At 37.7% G+C, this 19,647-nt stretch overlaps 1 protein-coding gene across 1 annotated transcript in view; it reads right to left on the reverse strand.

Moving 5' to 3' along the window:
- Positions 1–348: 348 nt before the first annotated feature.
- ZRANB3 (zinc finger RANBP2-type containing 3) overlaps positions 349–19,647 on the reverse strand; it is a 242,291-nt gene continuing 222,992 nt past the window's right edge. The window contains exons 16-21 of the mRNA XM_020288513.2: positions 18,704–18,805; positions 17,386–17,528; positions 8,977–9,087; positions 7,550–7,952; positions 4,600–4,731; positions 349–812 (exon numbers count right to left, since the gene is read on the reverse strand). Coding sequence (XP_020144102.2) covers positions 714–812; positions 4,600–4,731; positions 7,550–7,952; positions 8,977–9,087; positions 17,386–17,528; positions 18,704–18,805 — 990 coding nt within the window. The 3' untranslated portion in view covers positions 349–713. The remainder of the gene's footprint in view (positions 813–4,599; positions 4,732–7,549; positions 7,953–8,976; positions 9,088–17,385; positions 17,529–18,703; positions 18,806–19,647) is intronic.

A 19,647-nucleotide genomic window follows, 5' to 3' on the forward strand; every position in this document is an offset into this window, starting at 1 on the left:
TGGCATTTTACATTTTATGTTTTCAGTAGTTAATAGTTTTAACAATTACTTTATTCAGAACTCCCAAATTGTCCACAAACACCATAGGCATAATTAGTTCATTTACAAAAGGATTTTTTTGATAAAGATGACTGGCTAAGAAATAAGGCAAGAAAGGCAACACCCAAAATGTGTACCCCAGCCTATTCTGGAGGCATTTAGTGAACAAGTCTCTCTTGAACCCTAAGCAGGCTGGTCATGCTTGGCCCCGAATTCCTGCATAATGGTGATTTGCCTCTGAAATTTCCCATTAGGTTTTGCAATGTTCCTTTATACCTATGGCAGTCCAGAACCAATAATCCAGAAGCATTTTTCAGGTAATTAAGAGTATATTTTCAAACACAGTCTATGCACAATACAATGATTAAGCCATGTTTGGGGGAAATGAACGCTTAACAAAACCTTGCTGAAACATAATTGAGAGTCTGTATAAAATCAACAGGACCAAAGAAATGTTCAGTATTGGATCTCATTTTCTGTTAAGTACTTTCATAAAGGTATTTAAACACTAAAAGTACTTAGAATAAAACCAGAATTTGAATTCTTGACTTTTGTTCTGAAAATTTTTACTCTTAATATTTTAAACATGGAAAATATTGTGTTAAATTCTTCCACATGTATACTGTCTGTCACCCATTCATATATACATATTTTCATTCATGTATTTTTCTACTTTACTTCTTTACCAAAAATCGTGTGATATCTGATCCATGCTTTGATGCGAGAGATTGTCTTCTCACCTGGCTTCTTTCCTTGGCTTGTCTGGCAGTTCTCTAAAAATAAAAAAATATGCATCGGTATATGTTAGGAAAAAAGCACTGGCTATAGAAGCTCAAAAACTCTTGTATTGTCAGTTTGGAAAAATCTACATTGTCACTACACCCATTTACCAGTGTTTGGTCACTAGGGGAGCTCCCAAACCATAAGGCAGAGTATCCCAGAAGCTCTGGAGAGTGCCCTGAGGTCCTAGGTTCACTAGGATTACACTGGGAGGAGAAAACACACAACTTTGGGGGATGTCTTACTACTCAATAAGACCAAAAAAATCCCTCATTTGGGGACTAGGGAAAGCCATGATTCTTTTCCTGCAGTGGGAGCTCATAAGGCATCTTGGGATTTCCCAGAGTGCAGTGGGTGGAAGGCCCACTAACTTCCTATTTTCTGGGCCCAGAAACCATTCCCAACTAAACAGACAAGTGGATGTAGAAAATAAAATGAGACTGACAGGATATAGAAAATAAAATGAGACAGACCAGAACTGGATTCTTTTGCTAATCCTCCAAATAAAAATTTTCACGAAACACTGAAAAAGTAATCATAGAAGGGGCTACATTTTCTTGGGCTATTTCTAAATTCTCTTATAGGTCTTAAATTTACTAATAATTTGCACAGCTGAGAAATCAGATGATTTTTTCCCCTCAACTGAAGTCCATGCAGTTGTGAGGTGATCCAGGTGGAAAAGGCTGGGAGAAAAAAGAAGGGTAAAACTAAAACAAAGACAAAAACAAAAAACCTGCCTACATGACATTAAGTAAAAATATTTGCAAAGAAACTGTGGAATCTAAAATATTAAAAGAAGGCTAAAAATAGTTTCCTTTGCTGTGCAGAAGCTTTTTTTTTTTTTTTGAGACAGAGTCTCACTTTTGTTGCCCAGGCTAGAGTGAGTGCCGTGGTATCAGCCTAGCTCACAGCAACCTCAAACTCCTGGGCTTAAGCAATCCTGCTGCCTCAGCCTCCCGAGTAGCTGGGACTACAGGCATGTGCCACCATGCCCGGCTAATTTTTTCTATATATACTAGTTGGCCAATTAATTTCTTTCTATTTATAGTAGAGACAGGGTCTTGCTCTTGGTCAGGCTGGTTTCAAACTCCTGATCTCAAGCAATCCGCCCACCTCAGCCTCCCAGAGTGCTAGGATTACAGGCATGAGCCACTACGCCTGGCCTTGTGCAGAAGCTTTTTAATTTGATCAGATCCATTTGTTTATTTTTGTTGCTGTGGTAATTGCTTTGGGGGTCTTCTTCAAGAATTCTTTGCGTAGGCCGATGTCTGAAAGGGTTTTCCCAACATCTTCTTCTAGGATTCTTAAGGTTTCGTAGGCTTAGGTTTCCATATCTTAGGCTTAAGTCTGTTATCCATCTTGAGGGGACTTTTTATGAGAGGTGAGAGGTAGGGATCCTGATTCATTCTTCTGCATGTAGATATCCAGTTTTCCCAGCACCATTTATTGAAGAGAGATTCTTTTCCCCAATGTATATTTTTGTCTGTTTTATCAAAGATTAGGTTACTGTATGCAGATGGTTTAATCTCTGGAATCTTAGTCCTATTACAAAGATCGATGCTTCTGTTCCTGTGCCAGTACCAGGCTAATTTAATTATTATTGCTTTATAGTACAGCTTGAAGTCAGGAAGACTAATGCCTCCCAGTTTGTTCTTTTTACTTAAGAGTGCTTTGGCAAAACGAGTTTTTTTCTGGTTCTATACAAAGTGAAGAATTATTTTTTCTAGATCTGTAAAGAATGATGGTGGTACTTTGATGGGGATTACATTTATTCTGTAGATCACTTTAGGTAATATTAACATTTTAATGATATTGATTCTGCCAATTAGTGCAACCTTTGTGGAAAAGAATTTGGAGATACCGCAAAGAGCTAAAAATAGAAATACCATTTGACCCAGCAATAGCATTATTAGGCATCTACCCAAAAGAGCATAAGACATTCTATTATAAAGACATCTGCATCCAAATGTTTATGGCAGCACAATTCACTATTGCAAAGACGTGGAAACAACCCAAGTGCCCGTCAATTCATGAGTGGATTATTAAAATTTGGTATATTTTTACAATGGAATATTACTCAATTAAGAAACGACAGTGAGCTAACACCACTTATATCATCCTGGATTAAGTTTAAGCCCATTATCCAAAGTGAGGTGACACAAGATCAGAAAAATGGGCTTCACATCTACTCACTATCAAATTGGTACTGACTGATTAACACTATGGTGCTCAAATGAAGGTGGTGTTCACCAGGGATTCGGGGGTTGGGGGGGTAGACCCACATTTGAGGGATGTGGCGAGCATTGTGGAGGGGAAGAGCATACCTCTAACCCTTGCTAGGGAGAGGCAAAGATATATAATGTAACCAAAATGTTCCTATTTTCATATTTTCTTGAAATAAAATAAAAAAAGAAGGCTAATAAAGAGCTCATACAAAATGAACACTAGCAAAGTATCCAAATAGTTCTCAAAACTAGATGTATAATTAATTAGCATGTTTTAAAAACATTGTGTCTTTAGTAAACAAAACAGTAGCCTATTCTTCTCCCACCACATCAGTACCCACTGGTGCAGTCAAATGGGCACCCTGTTCACTAGTGGGCATAAATGAGTAAAATAGTTTGGTGGTCAATTCCTATACTGCTAAAAATATCAAAATACTTTTGACTCAGTGATTTTTTTTTTTTTTTTACATCTGAGAACCTATTTTAAGGAATGACCTTAAAAAGCAGGAAGCAGTTTTGTTTATAAAAATGTGCTTGGTGGTATTATGAATAAAAGCAAAACCATTTAAACAACTTAACTATTCATCAGTATGGAAATGGCTAAGTAAACTACAGCAGTGACATACTCAATAGAATACTATATTATGCAGTATTTTAGATAAATACATCATGGATGGTAGGAGAACATGGGGAAATGGTTAAATCCTGTGACAAGTAGGAAAAAAGTTGGATATAAAGTTGCATGTTAAATGTATGCTTCTTTCTAAGATTATCTCAACAGGTAGATCAGGGGTCCTCAAACTTTTTAAACAAGGGGCCAGTTCACTGTCCCTCAGACCGTTGGAGGGCCGAACCATAGTTTAAAAAAACTATGAACAAATTCCTATGCACACTGCACATATCTTATTTTGAAGTAAAAAAACAAACGGGCAAAAACACCTGCATGTGGCCCGCAGGCCATAGTTTGAGGACACCTGAGGTAGATCCTACTACTTTTTGCTGGACTACATGTTAAAAATTCATCCTGGCAGATAAATAATACTATGTCAATTTTTCCCCTTCATTTTATGCAACAGGTAATTAATTGCTCAAAGATGCGCCAAGGTATTATGAATAGGTTTCATACTTTGGCCAGTAATACAATCTTTGCATGTTGAGCCAAGCTGGTCCTAGATATAACTTATCAATGTCTTCAGATATTTCAGGACACCCTTAGCCACAGGCAAACATATGTCAATGCCCCAATTCACCAAACTTCCAGTTTGAGGGTCTGGGTCTCTTCAAGACTGTGCAATATGTAAGGTGTATTCATTTTTTTTTTCTAGGTGGTGGTGAAAATGTCTTGGTCCTAGAATGAATTAAAAGGGAAACAGCTTCTCTTATAGCTGTGATTGAGAACTTACATAGGCCTTGAGAGAAAAGGCAGTGTGAGGTGATGAAAAGAATGAAATGCTCGCAGACCAGGGATATAGATTCATCCACGTAATCATCCAGACCTGTATGCACAATTTCCCATTTGATTTCTCAGGCAAAGCTGTCTGTGCGCTTCACTGACCTCTTTATGACAGACTGTGCAGAGAGTCTGCAGGTTGTCCAGGGAGCACTGTCCCCCTCCCCTGTATACTGGCTTGATGTGATCCACCTGCCAAAAATGTCCTTCTGCTGGGTTTCTTATCATTTCATTTAGCTGCAGTAAGAACACAAGATTAGCAATTTTCAACATACATGTGGGAACTGTTGGTTTTGCATTGCGCAATCATGTTTATACAGCAAAATCATGGGGAAAAATACATTAGGATGGCTTTTTACAGCTTTTATTTTGAGTAGAAAAAACCCTCTAGGTTAGCAATTTGAAAGCAATAAAATGTGTTTCTGAAAATGTTTTTTTTCTGCTTACCTAATCTATTTTGAAAGAATTACAAGCAAGTATAAAATACCAAGATCTCTGACAGTTTGGGAAAAATTGGCTTTTTGTACCTTTAAGTTAGTTTATATATTCACTAAACCAAAACTGAGAAAAGAATAAGAACAGATTAGAAATTAAAAACTTCTCAATATGCTTCTAGAATCTTCCCAAAAAAAAAAAAAAAAAAACTTCTCAATATTACTGACTCAAACAATCCTTAATTATTGACCTAAATGCATTGGTCAGTCTATCAATTACGGTTTAATATCAATAGCTATCACCTGTAACTTTTACTCTAGAGAGCTTTCCAAGTTACATGGACTAGGACGAGATTTCTAGAACAAACCTCTATAATTTGCATATTTGGAATAAACAAAGATGTCCATTTAAAGCAGCTGCTATTTAGCTCAGTCCGTATATACATACTTTATATTTAACCAATGATGACTTACATTAAAATGGGATGTATTTTAACATTTTACCTGAGGTAGAGTTTTACTATTCATACCATGGCAGTGCAGTTGTTTAAATAACACAAAGGTGAGAATGACACTTGTTTCTATTTCCTTGGTCTTGGACAATGAAGAAATTATAATCAACTTCATGGACACTTGCCATGGGAACCCATGAATACTTCTGAAGCATTTTTAAGAAAACTTGTCAGGCACAGTGACCTGATCAACAGTGCTGGCTCACGAGGAGCCACAAGAGGCAGAAAGGTGGAGCAGTAAACTTTGTCCAGCTGACCTTTGTGACTGCCTGCCTTACTTTCTGTGCTGAACTTCTCAACTTCCACTAGAAGACACATATCGAACTTTGTTTCTGAGGTTGATACTGTTAGAAGCCACTATAAATGGCAGTTTTGTGCATCAAGCAAATGGCACATTCTTAGGGAAAAAATCCAGTTTGGTTCTGCCTTTTATATCCAGTTCTTTCTCTCTGAACAGCTTCCACTCTGACAAACTCAATGATCCAGAAGCTGCTTCTTTAGTTTTTCCTGGCAATTGCATAGCAAGTCACTCGAGGCCACTCTTCAATATCCTAAACTCATCTCTTGAAATAATCATCCCCTTTCTGATGGGTCCTCCCCAGTCTGAGCCCTACAGTGCTCCTTATCCCAGAGTACTTTCGTTTTTGATGGCTGCTTTTTGATGTTACTTTTTGCATTTCTGGACAGGTTGCTTTCAAGATGACCTTGAGTCATTTCACTGTGTGTCTTCTGGAAGCCTTCACACTGAGGCAGCAGTAGCTGGAAACTGACCGACATCCCTGGGATGAATACAATATGTTCCTCACCAATTAGACCAAAGGATCTTTCAGGAACTGTGGCTATCATTACAGAAATAGTGTATTTCTGAAAAGCATGTTCATTCATCTTTGCAGAGATTCTTATTAATTAATTCTATCATAATTCAGCAATACTGTATTAGGTAAATAAAAATACATAAGTTGTCTAATTAGCTGGAATTCATCTGATATTTTAGTGGGCAAAAAGTGGCTCAGGAGTGATCCTTTTAAAATTATGCACACTATAATATTACACATTATGCTTCAGTTTGAAATTTAGAATTGTTTAGATAATAAGATTAGAAATCTGAGTTTTAGAAAGCAAAGTAAACATTTATTATAGTGTGCTATAAGTAATATTTCATCATAAAGTGGTCTATTATATTTTACAATGGAATAAATATATAAATCTATATATATATTTCCTTCTCATTGAACTCCATTTTTGGGGTTATCTGTTTCCTTCTTGTTAGTCAATATTAACATCATAAAAATTAGAACTACCAGATCATAGGTACCTCTTGGTGTACTGCACCACCTTTAAGATCTTTTTCCAAAATAACTGAATCATAATTTAATTAAGCCTTTAGATTTTATAATCGTTATTCAGGAAATTATGGAGATAGAAAAACATGTCAAACAACATGATGATGATACAGGGAGACAAATCCAGAATGTAAAAAATCCTATAGGCATATGATCCAGTTTCTTCAACAGTCATTGATGTCAAAAAAGGGATATAGTGTTATTACAGATTAAATGAAACATAAGAGGCATTATGACCAAATACAATATATGGGTCATATTTTGGACTCTAATTTGAACAAAGCAACTGGAAAAAAATATTTTTGAGATAATATGGGGAACCAAACATAATAACCACACTTATTATAATTAAGGAATTGTAATTATGTCGGGTATGATAACTCAAAGAAAGGAAGGAAAGAAGGAAAGAAAGAGAGGAAGAGAGAGGGAGAAGGAAGGAAGGAAGGAAAGGAGGAAGGAAGGACATCTTTACCTGTGAGAGATATAATGAAAGTATTTAAGGAGGAAATGAAGTGTTATCTGGAATATGCATGTTGTCTTTAAAATATTCCAGGAGAAAAAAAGAAGTGAGTCAAAGGACAGATGAAAACAAATAGAAAAATGATGAAAACTATGAAGCTCGGTGATGGGTATATGGATTCATTATTCTATTTTGCATGTATATTTGAAAATTCCCTTGTTAAAAAGTTAAAAAATAAAGTTAGTGAATAAATATTCATCACTTAGTACAAGGCTGCCTTCTACCTGTCATATGATTATAATTTACCTGTTCTAATGAAAGCTTTGTAGTCCAGGTAGCATCCAGAAGATTCTTCCTCTGACTTTTAGGGGCATCTCTCACACGTAAAAAGAGTTCTTGTGCATTCACATTACAGAGCTGACATACACCATGTTCAGTTTCAAATACTTTGGCTCGCAGGTAACTGTTATTAGATCGAATCCAAAACTCCTCTTGACATTTCAGAGAGCAAAACCGTGAATCCCAAGCGTTGGCTTTACAAGCTTGTTCAGTTTGGCAAGTGGGTTGCTGACAGAGAAGGCAAAGTGGATTTCCTTCATTATCCACGGCTTGCAAATAGCCTTTGGATGTAGAAGGCTTCACAGTGAGATCAGCTTGGGCTGTGTCGGGATTTAGAAATGGGACACAGGCTCCATCTTCAAGAAACTTTCTATAATGGAACAAAACATTGAATAGGTAACTAATGAATGATTAGTCTAAATAGTCATTGCTTCATAAAGATTATCAAAGTTTCTATATTGACAAACGGTAAACACAGATCATAGTGTAGGAATGAAATAGCTATAGTCAGCACTCTATATTCCATGTACATAAAGAAAGAAAAATGTGTTAAAAGAATTAATTATACTACAAATATGCTGTCTCATGGGAATTTAGATGCTTTTATGTTAAACAATCAGACTTGGAAACATCTGGAGAATTTGGAAAATGAGAAGTTAGAAAAACGCTTCTTTAGGTTGGGAAAGGACAGGCTAATGTAAAATCCCAAGTAAAGATTGGTGGCTACTCTGCTAGAGTCACACACCTCATTAAGCCAGAGAGGTCATTACGGACTCTCTCCTCCAGCCTCTGCTGGCTAACAGGAAACAGGGAATCTTCACAGTGACAGAGCACAGGGGCTGACAGTGCTGATGGGAATTAGAACAGATTTGCTCAATGTCGTGTCTCCTACAAGTAAACTCAGAGCTAATCGAATTAAAATTAGAAATGAAACATGATAGGACATGTGCTCAATTTGTTTAGAATAAGAGAAAAAAGTATGCTACTTAGTTATGTTGATAAGTCCTCCATGGGAAGTAATAACAGCTGCTTTGCCTGTTTTCCATGGCTATTTGTTAGAAGTGTTAAAAGAAAGATTTCTTTTAATAGAAAGAGCTCAAGAATGGGGGGCAGAGCCCAGATTTGACCTCAGGTCTCCTGGCATCTACCAGTAAGCCCTGGGGCAGGTCACTTAGTTCTCCTGGTCTCAGGGTCCTTCCTCATCTCTAATTTCAAAGATGAGAGCATCACGTGACTCAAAGGACTACTCGGAAGACTGAACAGCTACCATACAGTGAAAGCTCTCTGTAACCTCTAACGTGGCCACAAAAGGTGAGACATAATTACAAAATTAATACATAAATTTAAAGGAGTAGTCTTAGTACTGCTGTATCCTAACTGTAGAAAAACCTTACTTTGTGGCTGGATCCCATCGCCTGGACTCCTTTGTGATCAGACGGACATGGCCCCCAGTATTCTTCACCTTGTCCATTGAGGCCACAGCAACATCTTCTTTGGTTATATATCTAAAACAATGACACATTAAAAAGATTCCCAGTCTTTCATATAAGAGTTTCTCTATTTCATATTCACATTGCTCCTTGCAAAAGCAATAGAAGAAAAAGACACAATTCTGTTCATTGTGCTAATATTAAAGTTAGAAAATGAAATTTTCTCTCTTTACATGATATCCATTATGTGAAAAATACATCTCTTTGTTCCAAATTAGTTTTCTCATGATTTATTTTTCTAAGAAATTCAAGAGTCACTAAATAGCAGGGAGGGGGAGAATGGGCAATATACATAACCTTAACATTTGTACCCCCATAATATGCTGAAATAAAAAAAAAATGGAAAAAAAAGAGTCACTAAATATCCTTTGGACCAATTTTCATTCAAGAGAAAAAAGGAGTGGGTGTAAGAATAAGAAATGATCGAATACATGTATAACCGACAGCCTTAAGGAAACTGCTCACCAAGCTGTGCAGAAAATCTCTAACTGCATTTTTACTTCCCTCTTGCCCTTCCCTTCAAGGCTTCTCCAAATTACCTTCATCATTTATATAGTGCATCAGTGGATTTGGGTAAAGCAATTCTCTTTTCAGTTAACCAGGTTCAATCACATCTTCTATAATCTCAAGGTTGTTCCCATTATTATTAGCCTATACAGGGTTTATGGAACCTTTCACTGAAATAAAACCACTCTTGATGTGGGATTCAGAACCTATTACACAACACTAACAATACCACATGATGGTTTAGGGACTGGAAGTAAAGAGGAAAGTTATTTCAATTAAAGGTGATTAGGGAATTTAAGTAGGTGAAATGCAATTACCCAATTAATGCCTTCTAATTAACTGGCCTATTTCTCTGGTAGTTTACACCTATTGTAGCCTTTTTTTGGAATTAGTTTAAGTATGAATTTCTTCATATTTTTGAGTACTTCTTCATTTGGTAGCTTGACAATAAAATTAAACTCCAATCACAATGGTCTTGTGCAATTGTAGGTAAAATTTTAAAAATTTGCTTGTAAGTTATTAAGGTAGATTTACAAATAAACAGATTGCCTTCTTTTTACAAACTATTTTATTAACTTTTGATTAGGCAATACATACACATAGTTCCAAATTCAAAAGGCAAACAACAATGTATATGGTGAAGTGTAAGTTTCCTTCCCATTCCCATCCTTCTTCTGCTTCTCCCCAGAAACTACCTCTTTTGCTAGTTTTTTATACATCCTTTTAGAAATAGTTTATTTTTTCTGAGTATAGGTGTATACTTTTTATTTATTTTTGCATTTGTATTGACATATAATTCATGTCACAAAATTCACCAATTTAAACTTCATAATTCAGTGAATTTTAATATATTCACAAAGTTGTACAACCATCACCACTAATTCCAGTACACTTTCATCAACCTCAAAAATAATCTGTACCCATTAGCAGTCACTCCCATTCACTTTTTTAGAAATAAATGATAGCATAGCATATATACTAATCTTCACCTGGCTCTTTTTACCTAAACATACATCTCAGAGATCTTTCCATATTAGGATACCCAGAATTTCCCTATTCTTTTTAATGGTTTGACATTATTCCATTATTTGGATAAATCATATAACATATCTAACCAGTCTCTGATTAATGGACCTTTAGGTTATTTCCAGTCTTTAAGAAACAATGCTGCAATAGATATCCTTATACATGATATTTCCTACACATTAAGTATATGTAGAATAACTTTCCATAAGTAAATTCCTGGGTCAAAGGTCTTAGGTGCTTTAAATGTAGGTAGATTTTGACAAATTTCTCTCCTTTAAGGTTGTGCTAGTGTACCTGTCCACTAGCAATGGGTAAGAGTACCTATTTCTTCACATTTTCAGTAGCACAATGCCATTTAAAAAAATCTCTGCTAATAGTGATAGGTATCTCATAATAAATTTAAGTTTGCATTTCTCCTCTTAAGAATAAATGTGAATATCTTTTCTTATGTTTGCATTTTCATTTGTTTTTCTTAAAGCAAAAAAAAAAAATCATAGTGAATACTTTAGAGTTCTTCAATTTGTCCTTTTATTTCCTAAACTTCCTCCTATCCACCTCCCCCAACAATTTCTTCAACCATTTTATTCCTTTGAAAAAAGCACTTTGCTAAAGTATTTCTGTTGGTCCTCAATGAACTCAAAAGCTCCCTAGCTTTGAGGGGCAATGAGATATTAAGCCTTGCCTCAGGTATTATACAATGTTTAAAAGCTTAGAAACCTAATTCAGTAACTTTAAAAGATGCTGAGAAATCTAGTCAGAGATTTAGAAACTAAAAATAACCTCTTGCTTTCCTAAAAGAGGTTTAAGCATACATTTCTGGCAACCACAAGAAACAGATCAATCAGTTCCAAAGAAAGAAGTTGACAACTTTCAAATCTAGTTGCAAGGTGCCAATATTTAATTTTCCATTAAGGTTTGCTAGGAAGTTCACATAAGTATACTGACTATCAAAAAGATTATGGTAACTCCTGTGGATAGGGAAGGGAATAGAAGATGGCAATTTTTGTGAGACGAGTGTGTGTTGGAAAGTGGCACACATCAATGAACACAATCTTGGGCTCTGGGTTGTTGACCTGCTTTGGAGATGAGCTATGGCTAGCGATTAAAGAGTTGGCAGCCTAAACATGACAGGGCTCCAACTGAGTTAGGCCTGCCTCTGAGGAATGTAACTCAATAACCAAAACAGTGGCTGGTGATCTTGGCTTCCATTCAAAGTGAAGAGTGAGCTACTCAAAAGCTGGCTGCAAGCTCTGAGCTTGGATGGGGCCTCCAAACTGGCAGACATCACTGGAGGATAATCTGGTTGGTGACCTTGTCATTGTTTTGGGGGGAATCCTCAAAGTCAGTATCTATATACCTTTTTGATGGAGCCATTCAATTAAATTTTTTTTTATTTTTAATTTTTATGGGTAAATAATAGTTATATATACATTTATAGGGTACATTCAATGTTTTTAAGAGAGAAATCCTATAACCTCCTGCCTAGGAAGTAAAGTGCAGCTGCTGTTGTCATTCTGAAAGCTGAGCAAAAAAAGAGGTCTTGGGAGTTTCAGGTTTCAATAAGATGCCTCTCCCTTTATCTCCAGTGAGCCTGATGTTTCTAAGTCTGGAGGCTCTCTGGTTCAGTATCTCTAGAAAGGAAACTGACAAAACAGTGGGAGGGAAAGGGATCCACTGTTCAACTTGTCCTTAAACAGATTTCCAATTGATGTTGTTGTTCATCCCCATCCTTCACACCTGCTTTGGTTACTCCAAAACACTGACACTCACTGGGGTTCCACAGCAAGAATTAGGGTGCTCCCTAATAGCATCTCCCCTCTGCAGGCATATAGATTTCAGTTCATGGCTCTGCTAAGTCAGTTTCCCTGAAGGCCTCCTTCTCTCTGCCTCTCCATAATCAGTTACCAAGGTCTCCTGACATATCTCCTTGACAGTTCTTTTCATTCTCTTTCCTCTATTCCCATTCCTAATGACTTCATATGGATCTTTAACATTTTTCTCCAGGTTTACCACAATAGTCTTTTAACTTGTGTGGTAGTCAGAAATTTTAAGATATCCCCTAGGATTCCTGTCCCCAAGTTATTTAATGAATCCCTAATCTAGGTAATGCTATAAAAGGACATTACAGGTGTAATTAGGTTACTAATCAGCTGACCTTAAGATAGAAAGATGACTGGGTGGGATCAATATAATCACGTGAACCCTTGAAAGCAGAAAAGGAAGGCAGAAAAATTCCTAATGGAGAGGGATTTGGTGTAGTCTGAGGTGTAGGGGCCTATGTGCAAGGACCAGAGAGATGCCTCTAGGAGCTGACAGTGGCCCCCAGTTTACAGCCAGCAAAAAATGGGAAGCTCATTCCTACAGCTGCAAGGTACTGAGTTTTAGCAACAATCTGGAGTGGATTCTGCTTAGAGGTGTATTCTTTTTTTTTTTTTTTTTTTTTTTTTGAGTCAGAGTCTTGCTCTGTTGCCCAGGCTAGAGTGCCGTGACATCAGCCTAGCTCACAGCAACCTCAAACTCCTGGGCTTAAGCAATCCTTCTGCCTCAGCCTCCAGAGTAACTGGGATTACAGGCATATACCACCATACCTGGCTAGGTTTTTTTGTTTTTTCCCCTATATATATATATTTTTAGTTGTCCAGATAATTTCCTTTTATTTGTAGTAGAGACGGGATCTCACTCTTGCTCAGGCTGATCTTGAACGCCTGACCTAGAGCGATCCTCCTACCTCTGCCTCCCAGAGTGCTAGGATTACAGGCGTGAGCCACCATACCCAGCCTTGGAGGTGGATTCTTATCCAAGCCTGGGAATTAGAGCCCACCTGGCCAACACCTTGACTTCAGCCTTATGAAATCCAGAGCAGCAAAACTAGTAGGAGCCAGCTTGGACTTCTGACTTATAGAACTGTCAGATAAAAACTTGTGCTGTTTTAAACTGCTGAGTTTGTGGTAATTTATTATGGCAGCAATAGAAAACAAATGTAACTTTTTTCCCCACATTGAGTTTTGCTTTTTTTTTTTCTTAAAGAGATGAGGTCTCTCTTTGTTGCCTAGGCGGGAGTGCAATGACACAATCATAGCTCACTGCACCCTCGAATTCATGAGTTCAAGCGATCCTTCTGCCTCAGCCCCCTGTAGCCAAGACTACAAACTCATAAGACCACGCTCAGCTAATTAAAAACAAATTTTTTGTAGAGATGGGGTCTCACTATGTTGCCCAGGCTGGTCTCAAACTCTGGGCTCAAGTGATCTTCCCGTTTTGCCCTCCCGAAGTGCTGGATCAAGGTGGGCCACCATGCCCAAAGCTGCCACCGCCCCCTGCAGGGGTGGAGAACTTACAGCCTTAAGGCTTTCTGGATCCTTGAATGCATACTTTTAACTGAATTTGAATTTTACAGAAGAAATCATTTTAATAAAGGGATTTGTTCTGTGAAGTTTGGATTTGGTCAAGGAGCTGTACTTGGGTATCTAGAGGGCCTTGGGGCCGCAGGTTCCTCACCCTTCTTGCCATTTTTGATCTAATCTCCCAACTGTTACCAGAGTTAGCTCTTAAAAATACAAATCTGATAATTAATCTGCTTATTAACACAAGTAATATACTTAAAATATTATTTGTAAATAATTTTATAAATAACATTGTGTGTCTGACTTTGGTTTGTATTGATTTTATGAACTGACTTTTTTTAAATATATTATATAATAATTTATTTTTCTTTTTTTATTTTTAGCTCTCCTATCGTCAGTCCTGACCTATGAACTGACTTTTGCTTTTACACATGATCAGTCATCTTAGCTGGTACCTTAAGTGGTCATCCATGTCCGATGGAGAAGAAATAATAGGGTATGTCTAGAAATAGTGAGAGTAGGCTATAAATTTAGTTATGAAAAGAATTATGATCACGTGAGAAAGAGAAGATCAATACTTCAGCAAAGACTGTGGTTATAAAAATGAGAAAAATGGAGAGGACTGTAAAAAGTAGTGAGAAACATAAAATAGGCATTGTGCTTTTTGATATGTGTGTATATATTTATGTGTGTATATATATGTATAAATATATACATACATATATTTTAAATGTATTTTTTATGTAAAGTGATGCATGCTCATGGGAAAAATTCAACCATTACAGAAGAATTTAGGCCAGAGACCAAAACTGGCAAATCATAGCTAAATCCAATTAATCAAAGGGCTTATTAGACTTCTACAGTTTTGTTATTATTTTATTATTTTATTTTATTTTGAGACTGAGTCTTGCTATGTTATCTGGGCTAGTCTCCAACTCCTGAGCTCACATGATCCTCCCACCTCAGCCTCCAGAACAGTATTTTTTTATTTTTAAATCTGAATTTGAATGACTTCGGATAGGTTCCAAACTTCCCAATTTGCCATGGTCCTATCTCATATACCATCCTTTTCTAGTTTTACATCTGACCTCATTCATTTACTCATGGTCTCTTTTATTTTTAGTCATATGAGTTTGTAATTCTGGCATAAAGTCCCTACCACTTCCACAAATCCCCTAATCTTATGCCCTAGAGCAAGATTCCTCCACAGTGGTACTACAGATATTTTGAAAAAGATAGTACTTGGTTTGGGGTGCAGTCCTGTTCACCGCTGGATTTTCAGCAGTATCCTCGGCCTCTACCCACTAGATGCTCCCTAGATGTCCCTTAGTCATGACAATCTAAAATGTCTCCAGACACTGCAACCCTGGGGGCAAAATGGGCCCCAGCTGAGAACCACTGTTCTAGAGAAACCTCTGGTAAGAGTTTCTAAGGTATCCTAGACAATTTCTATGTCAATAATAGCAATTATATATTTGTATCTCCCTCTGCCCCTCCCCCCCGTTGTGAGACAAGGTCTTGCTCTGTCTCCCAGGCTAGAGTGCAGGGGTGTCATCATAGCTTACTACAACCTCACACTTCTGGACTTGAGTGATCCTCCTGCCTCAGCCTCCCCAGTAGCTGAGACTACATGAGTGTGCTACCATGCCTGGCTAATTTTTATACTTTTTGTAGAGGTCTCCGCTCTCACTCGGACTGGTCTTGAACTCCTGATCACAAGTGATTCTCTCATTTTGGCCTCCCAAAGTGCTCCAATTACAGGCGTGAACCACTGTGCCTGGCCTCTATCACTTTTTTTTAATATTTATTTTTACCCTTAACAATTTATTACAAGTATTGTTCCTTGTTCTTTCATACAACTGTACCATATGCCATACTTTGAAACAGCTAAAGATATTATCACTGAATGGGACTAACATAACTTATTTAATCAACCATGTACATTCCCCCATACCACTGATAAATTTTTTTTTCTGACTGTGTGAATGGAAAAATCTAGACAATGGAGACCATAAGCTAATGGAATATGAGGACAAAGAGAGATTGGGTGTATGGAGACAGCAAGCACTAAAGGGCTTTCTTTGCCGATGCTGCTGTTTGGTTCATTGCTTTGTGATCTCTTCCAACACAAGAATTGGGCTACAGAACAGCTGACTGCTTTTCCTGATAATCCTTGCTTCATGTTAAGAAAAGCATCTACAGAGAATGGGGATTTGAGATCACACAAGGCGATACTCGAGTGAGACAAAGATGATTGTCATGCCAAGAAAGGAAAGTAAGTGTACAAAGATTAGAAAGGGACCTGTAAAGATAAAGGCAAAACAGTCACAAATGTCTAAGAGTTAACCTTTCCTTTTATCTCATTTCCAGCCATGCATACGATTACAGTTTCCTTCGACTATTTGGCTGGTAGTGTGTTCAAACAGAACCATCTCCCCTGCTGTGTGGTACCATGCTCACCCACAGGGGACCGGGGTCCAGAGGCATGCTCTGATTTCTAAGAGTGAAATGTCTTCCCGTCATTAATAAGTATCCCAGGGGCCAGGTGCGGTGGCTCATGCCTATGATCCTAGCACTCTGGGAGCCCGAGGTGGGAGGGCTGCTTGAGCTCGGGAGTTCAAGACCAGCCTGAGCAAGAGCAAGAGGTCTTGCTCTTACTCGGACTGGTCTTGAACTCCTGATCACAAGTGATTCTCTCATTTTGGCCTCCCAAAGTGCTCCCGTCTTTACTAAAAATAGGTAGCACACACCTATAGTCCCAGCTACTCAGGAGGATGAGGCAGGAGGATTGCTTGAGCCTGGGAGTTTGAGGTTGCAGTGAGCTACGATGATGCCACTGCACTCTACCCAGGGTGACAGAGTAAGACTCAGTCTCAAAAAAAAATGTGTCCAAGGCTTGGCAGGTCACATGTTGTGCCAACTCATGGTGCTGACCTTTCTGTGGATGAGTGGGACTCATATGAGTAAGATTCTGGACAGCCTGATCTCTTTCAGTAGATTTGATCAAATTCACTAAATATCTAATGATGTTGCTATAAAATAATATAGCTGTGATTTTACGTATAGTTTTCTCTTAGCTCTTTGGAATTTCATTAGTGGTCCCAGATGCCAGAGATCCCACGTAGAAATAACTATGATGTCAGGAGAATTGCTTGAGGCCAGGAGTTCGAGACCAGCCTGGGAAACACAGTGAGACCTAGTCTCAACAAAAAATAGAAAAAGCAGCTGGGCGTAGTGGTCCATGTCTGTAGTCCTAGCTACTTAGGAGGCTGAGGCAGATCACTTGAGCCTAGGGTTTTTAGGCTGCAGTGAGCTAGGATGGTGCCACTGTACTTCAGCCTGGGCAACAAAGCGAGACCCTATTTTTAAAAAAGAAAAAAAGAAAGAACCATGAAAAGCAATATAATACAAAATAAAAAAGAAAGATAACTCATACCTTGTGGTGCAATTTTGTTTGGTTTGTTGCTTTGCGATCTCTTCCAAGACAAGAATTGGGCTACGGAACAGATGCCCGCTTTTCCTGATTATCCTTTGCTTCATGGCAGTTAGACTATTCCATTCTCGAACAAACCTCAAAATCTGGCAGAAAAATGAGACAATAAAATGAGTTAACAGCTTAACAGGCATCTTCCTTTGAAAGTGAGGCTATTTACAACATCAGGAAACTGATGTTTGTTATATTCCCAATATAGGCTTTTGAATTCCACAATTTAAGGCTTTCTTCAATTTGATGCAGTTTTCATATCTTTATTGTAAACTGTCTATGGCCATTTCTCAAGAGCTCTCTTTCAATTCAAAGATTCTCTGAAGACATGTTTCAGGACATACGATGTATGCCCTTAACACACATAGGGACCAACAGTGATAATGTGCTCATTGAGACCAGAAGAGGGGTGGAAGCACATACTGCAGTGAAGGCAAAGGCAAAACTGGGTGACAGAATGACAGTGAAGCATCTGAGAACCACTTTGTAAATGATGCCTAAGTTACCATAGGAAAAAGCCATCAACAAATCTGGGACATTTTTATTAGGCTTACCATTACTCTCACTTACTAGTCAATTACACACAACTGGCTATTATCAAGGAGTCTGAGAATCAGGATTAGATATTACCAAAGAAAACAGGTACTGCTACTTTTTCCTTTAAGACAGGTGCAGACGACCTGTGAGTAATGCTTCATTTCCACCCAAAGGGTAAAAAAGTAATCACTATTTTCTTGTAAAAAATGGTATACTGCATGCTGGGTCAATCCCTGTATATGACGACCTTTCTCAGCAGTGAAGGTAAATCAGCTGCAGATCAGAATTAAGGCCTCCCTGGCAGGTACTTGGCCTGGAGCTGCATGCTGGTGCTTCTAACAATGAATCAAGAATTACCCAACATGGTATTATTCCTGCTCTCAGAATTTGTCATTGTTAGAGTTTAACCTTAAAAGATAAAATGTGATTCTGTCAGATACAAATATCACAGTTGCTAATCCTGTGAATGAGAAATTAAATGATGTGAGGATGATTCTATCCACAGAAACAGCAACTCTAGGTGTGATCATTTGCCAAGGAAGCAGATTTTATGTTTATTCTTAGCACCGGGGTAATTAGGGGGCACTGCCTGGATTGATGAAAATGCAACCAAGTGATTTGACTCTGCAAAAGGCCACAAAGTACTTTTTTACCAAACTAAAAATGATCATTAAAATTACTAAAACAACTTTATTTAAAACATATGAAGCTAATTACTTAAAACTATTCTTACCAATGAGCGATTTTGTTTCAGCTGAAAGCTTGCTGGTAAATCTTCCCAAAGGTCTAATTTTATATCCAAAGGAATGAAATTACAGTTCATCTGTTTTCCATCCTGATTATAGATTACAGAGACATTATTAATCCATTTTTGGGTAGGCAGTTGTAACAATTTGAAAAGAAAATAATTATATTATGGTATTATATGCCCAGTCTCCCAAGAGACAAACTACGGTTTATCTAGACAAGCTCTATCCCACAGGGCTCCCCTGAAGGGCGGTGAGCCAGGAAGGAGGCAGGCTCTCTGCTGAGCTCTCTGTGCCTCCACTGCCCATGCCTAACCAGAGCCTATGCCTTCAGCCTGGAATGCTGTTTACTACCCTGTCATACTCTTCTCTACTAACAAGTATCAAAACAATAAAACTGGACATTGCAAATCAATACAGAAGAATATTACATTTTAAAAGTTAACAGTAGCATGTCCACTCCCAAATCTCAAATAAACACGTTTGTAATCATTGACAATGTAAGTATTACATCAAAGAAGGACATCAAGGAATAATCTGAATAACCTTCCCCAAATGGGTTTTCATGTACCTGTCCATTGTTCCAGAGCAAGGAAATAAGAAGGTAGAAAGAATAATTCTAGAGAAATTATTTTAAAATTTGCTCCCGAAAGTAATGTTGCAAAGTTAGTCCATGAGGACTCTGCCAATCTACCACCTGGAGAGTAAGTAGGAGTGTGTTTAGGTTCTAACGATCAGCTGTACAATATCCTGAAATCTTAAGTGTAAAAAGTAACCAGATACAGGGCTGTAGTCAGTTAAACATAAGTAGATCTGTTTCTCTTATAAAGGGGAAGAAGAACCACTCACATGAAAATCTGTTAAATGAATAATAGTGGAACTCATATTCTAATTCTCTCAGCCAAAAAGAAATGCTACAACTCCCACTATT

The sequence above is a fragment of the Microcebus murinus genome, chromosome 8, assembly GCF_040939455.1.
Source record: "Microcebus murinus isolate Inina chromosome 8, M.murinus_Inina_mat1.0, whole genome shotgun sequence".
NCBI lineage: Eukaryota > Metazoa > Chordata > Mammalia > Primates > Cheirogaleidae > Microcebus > Microcebus murinus.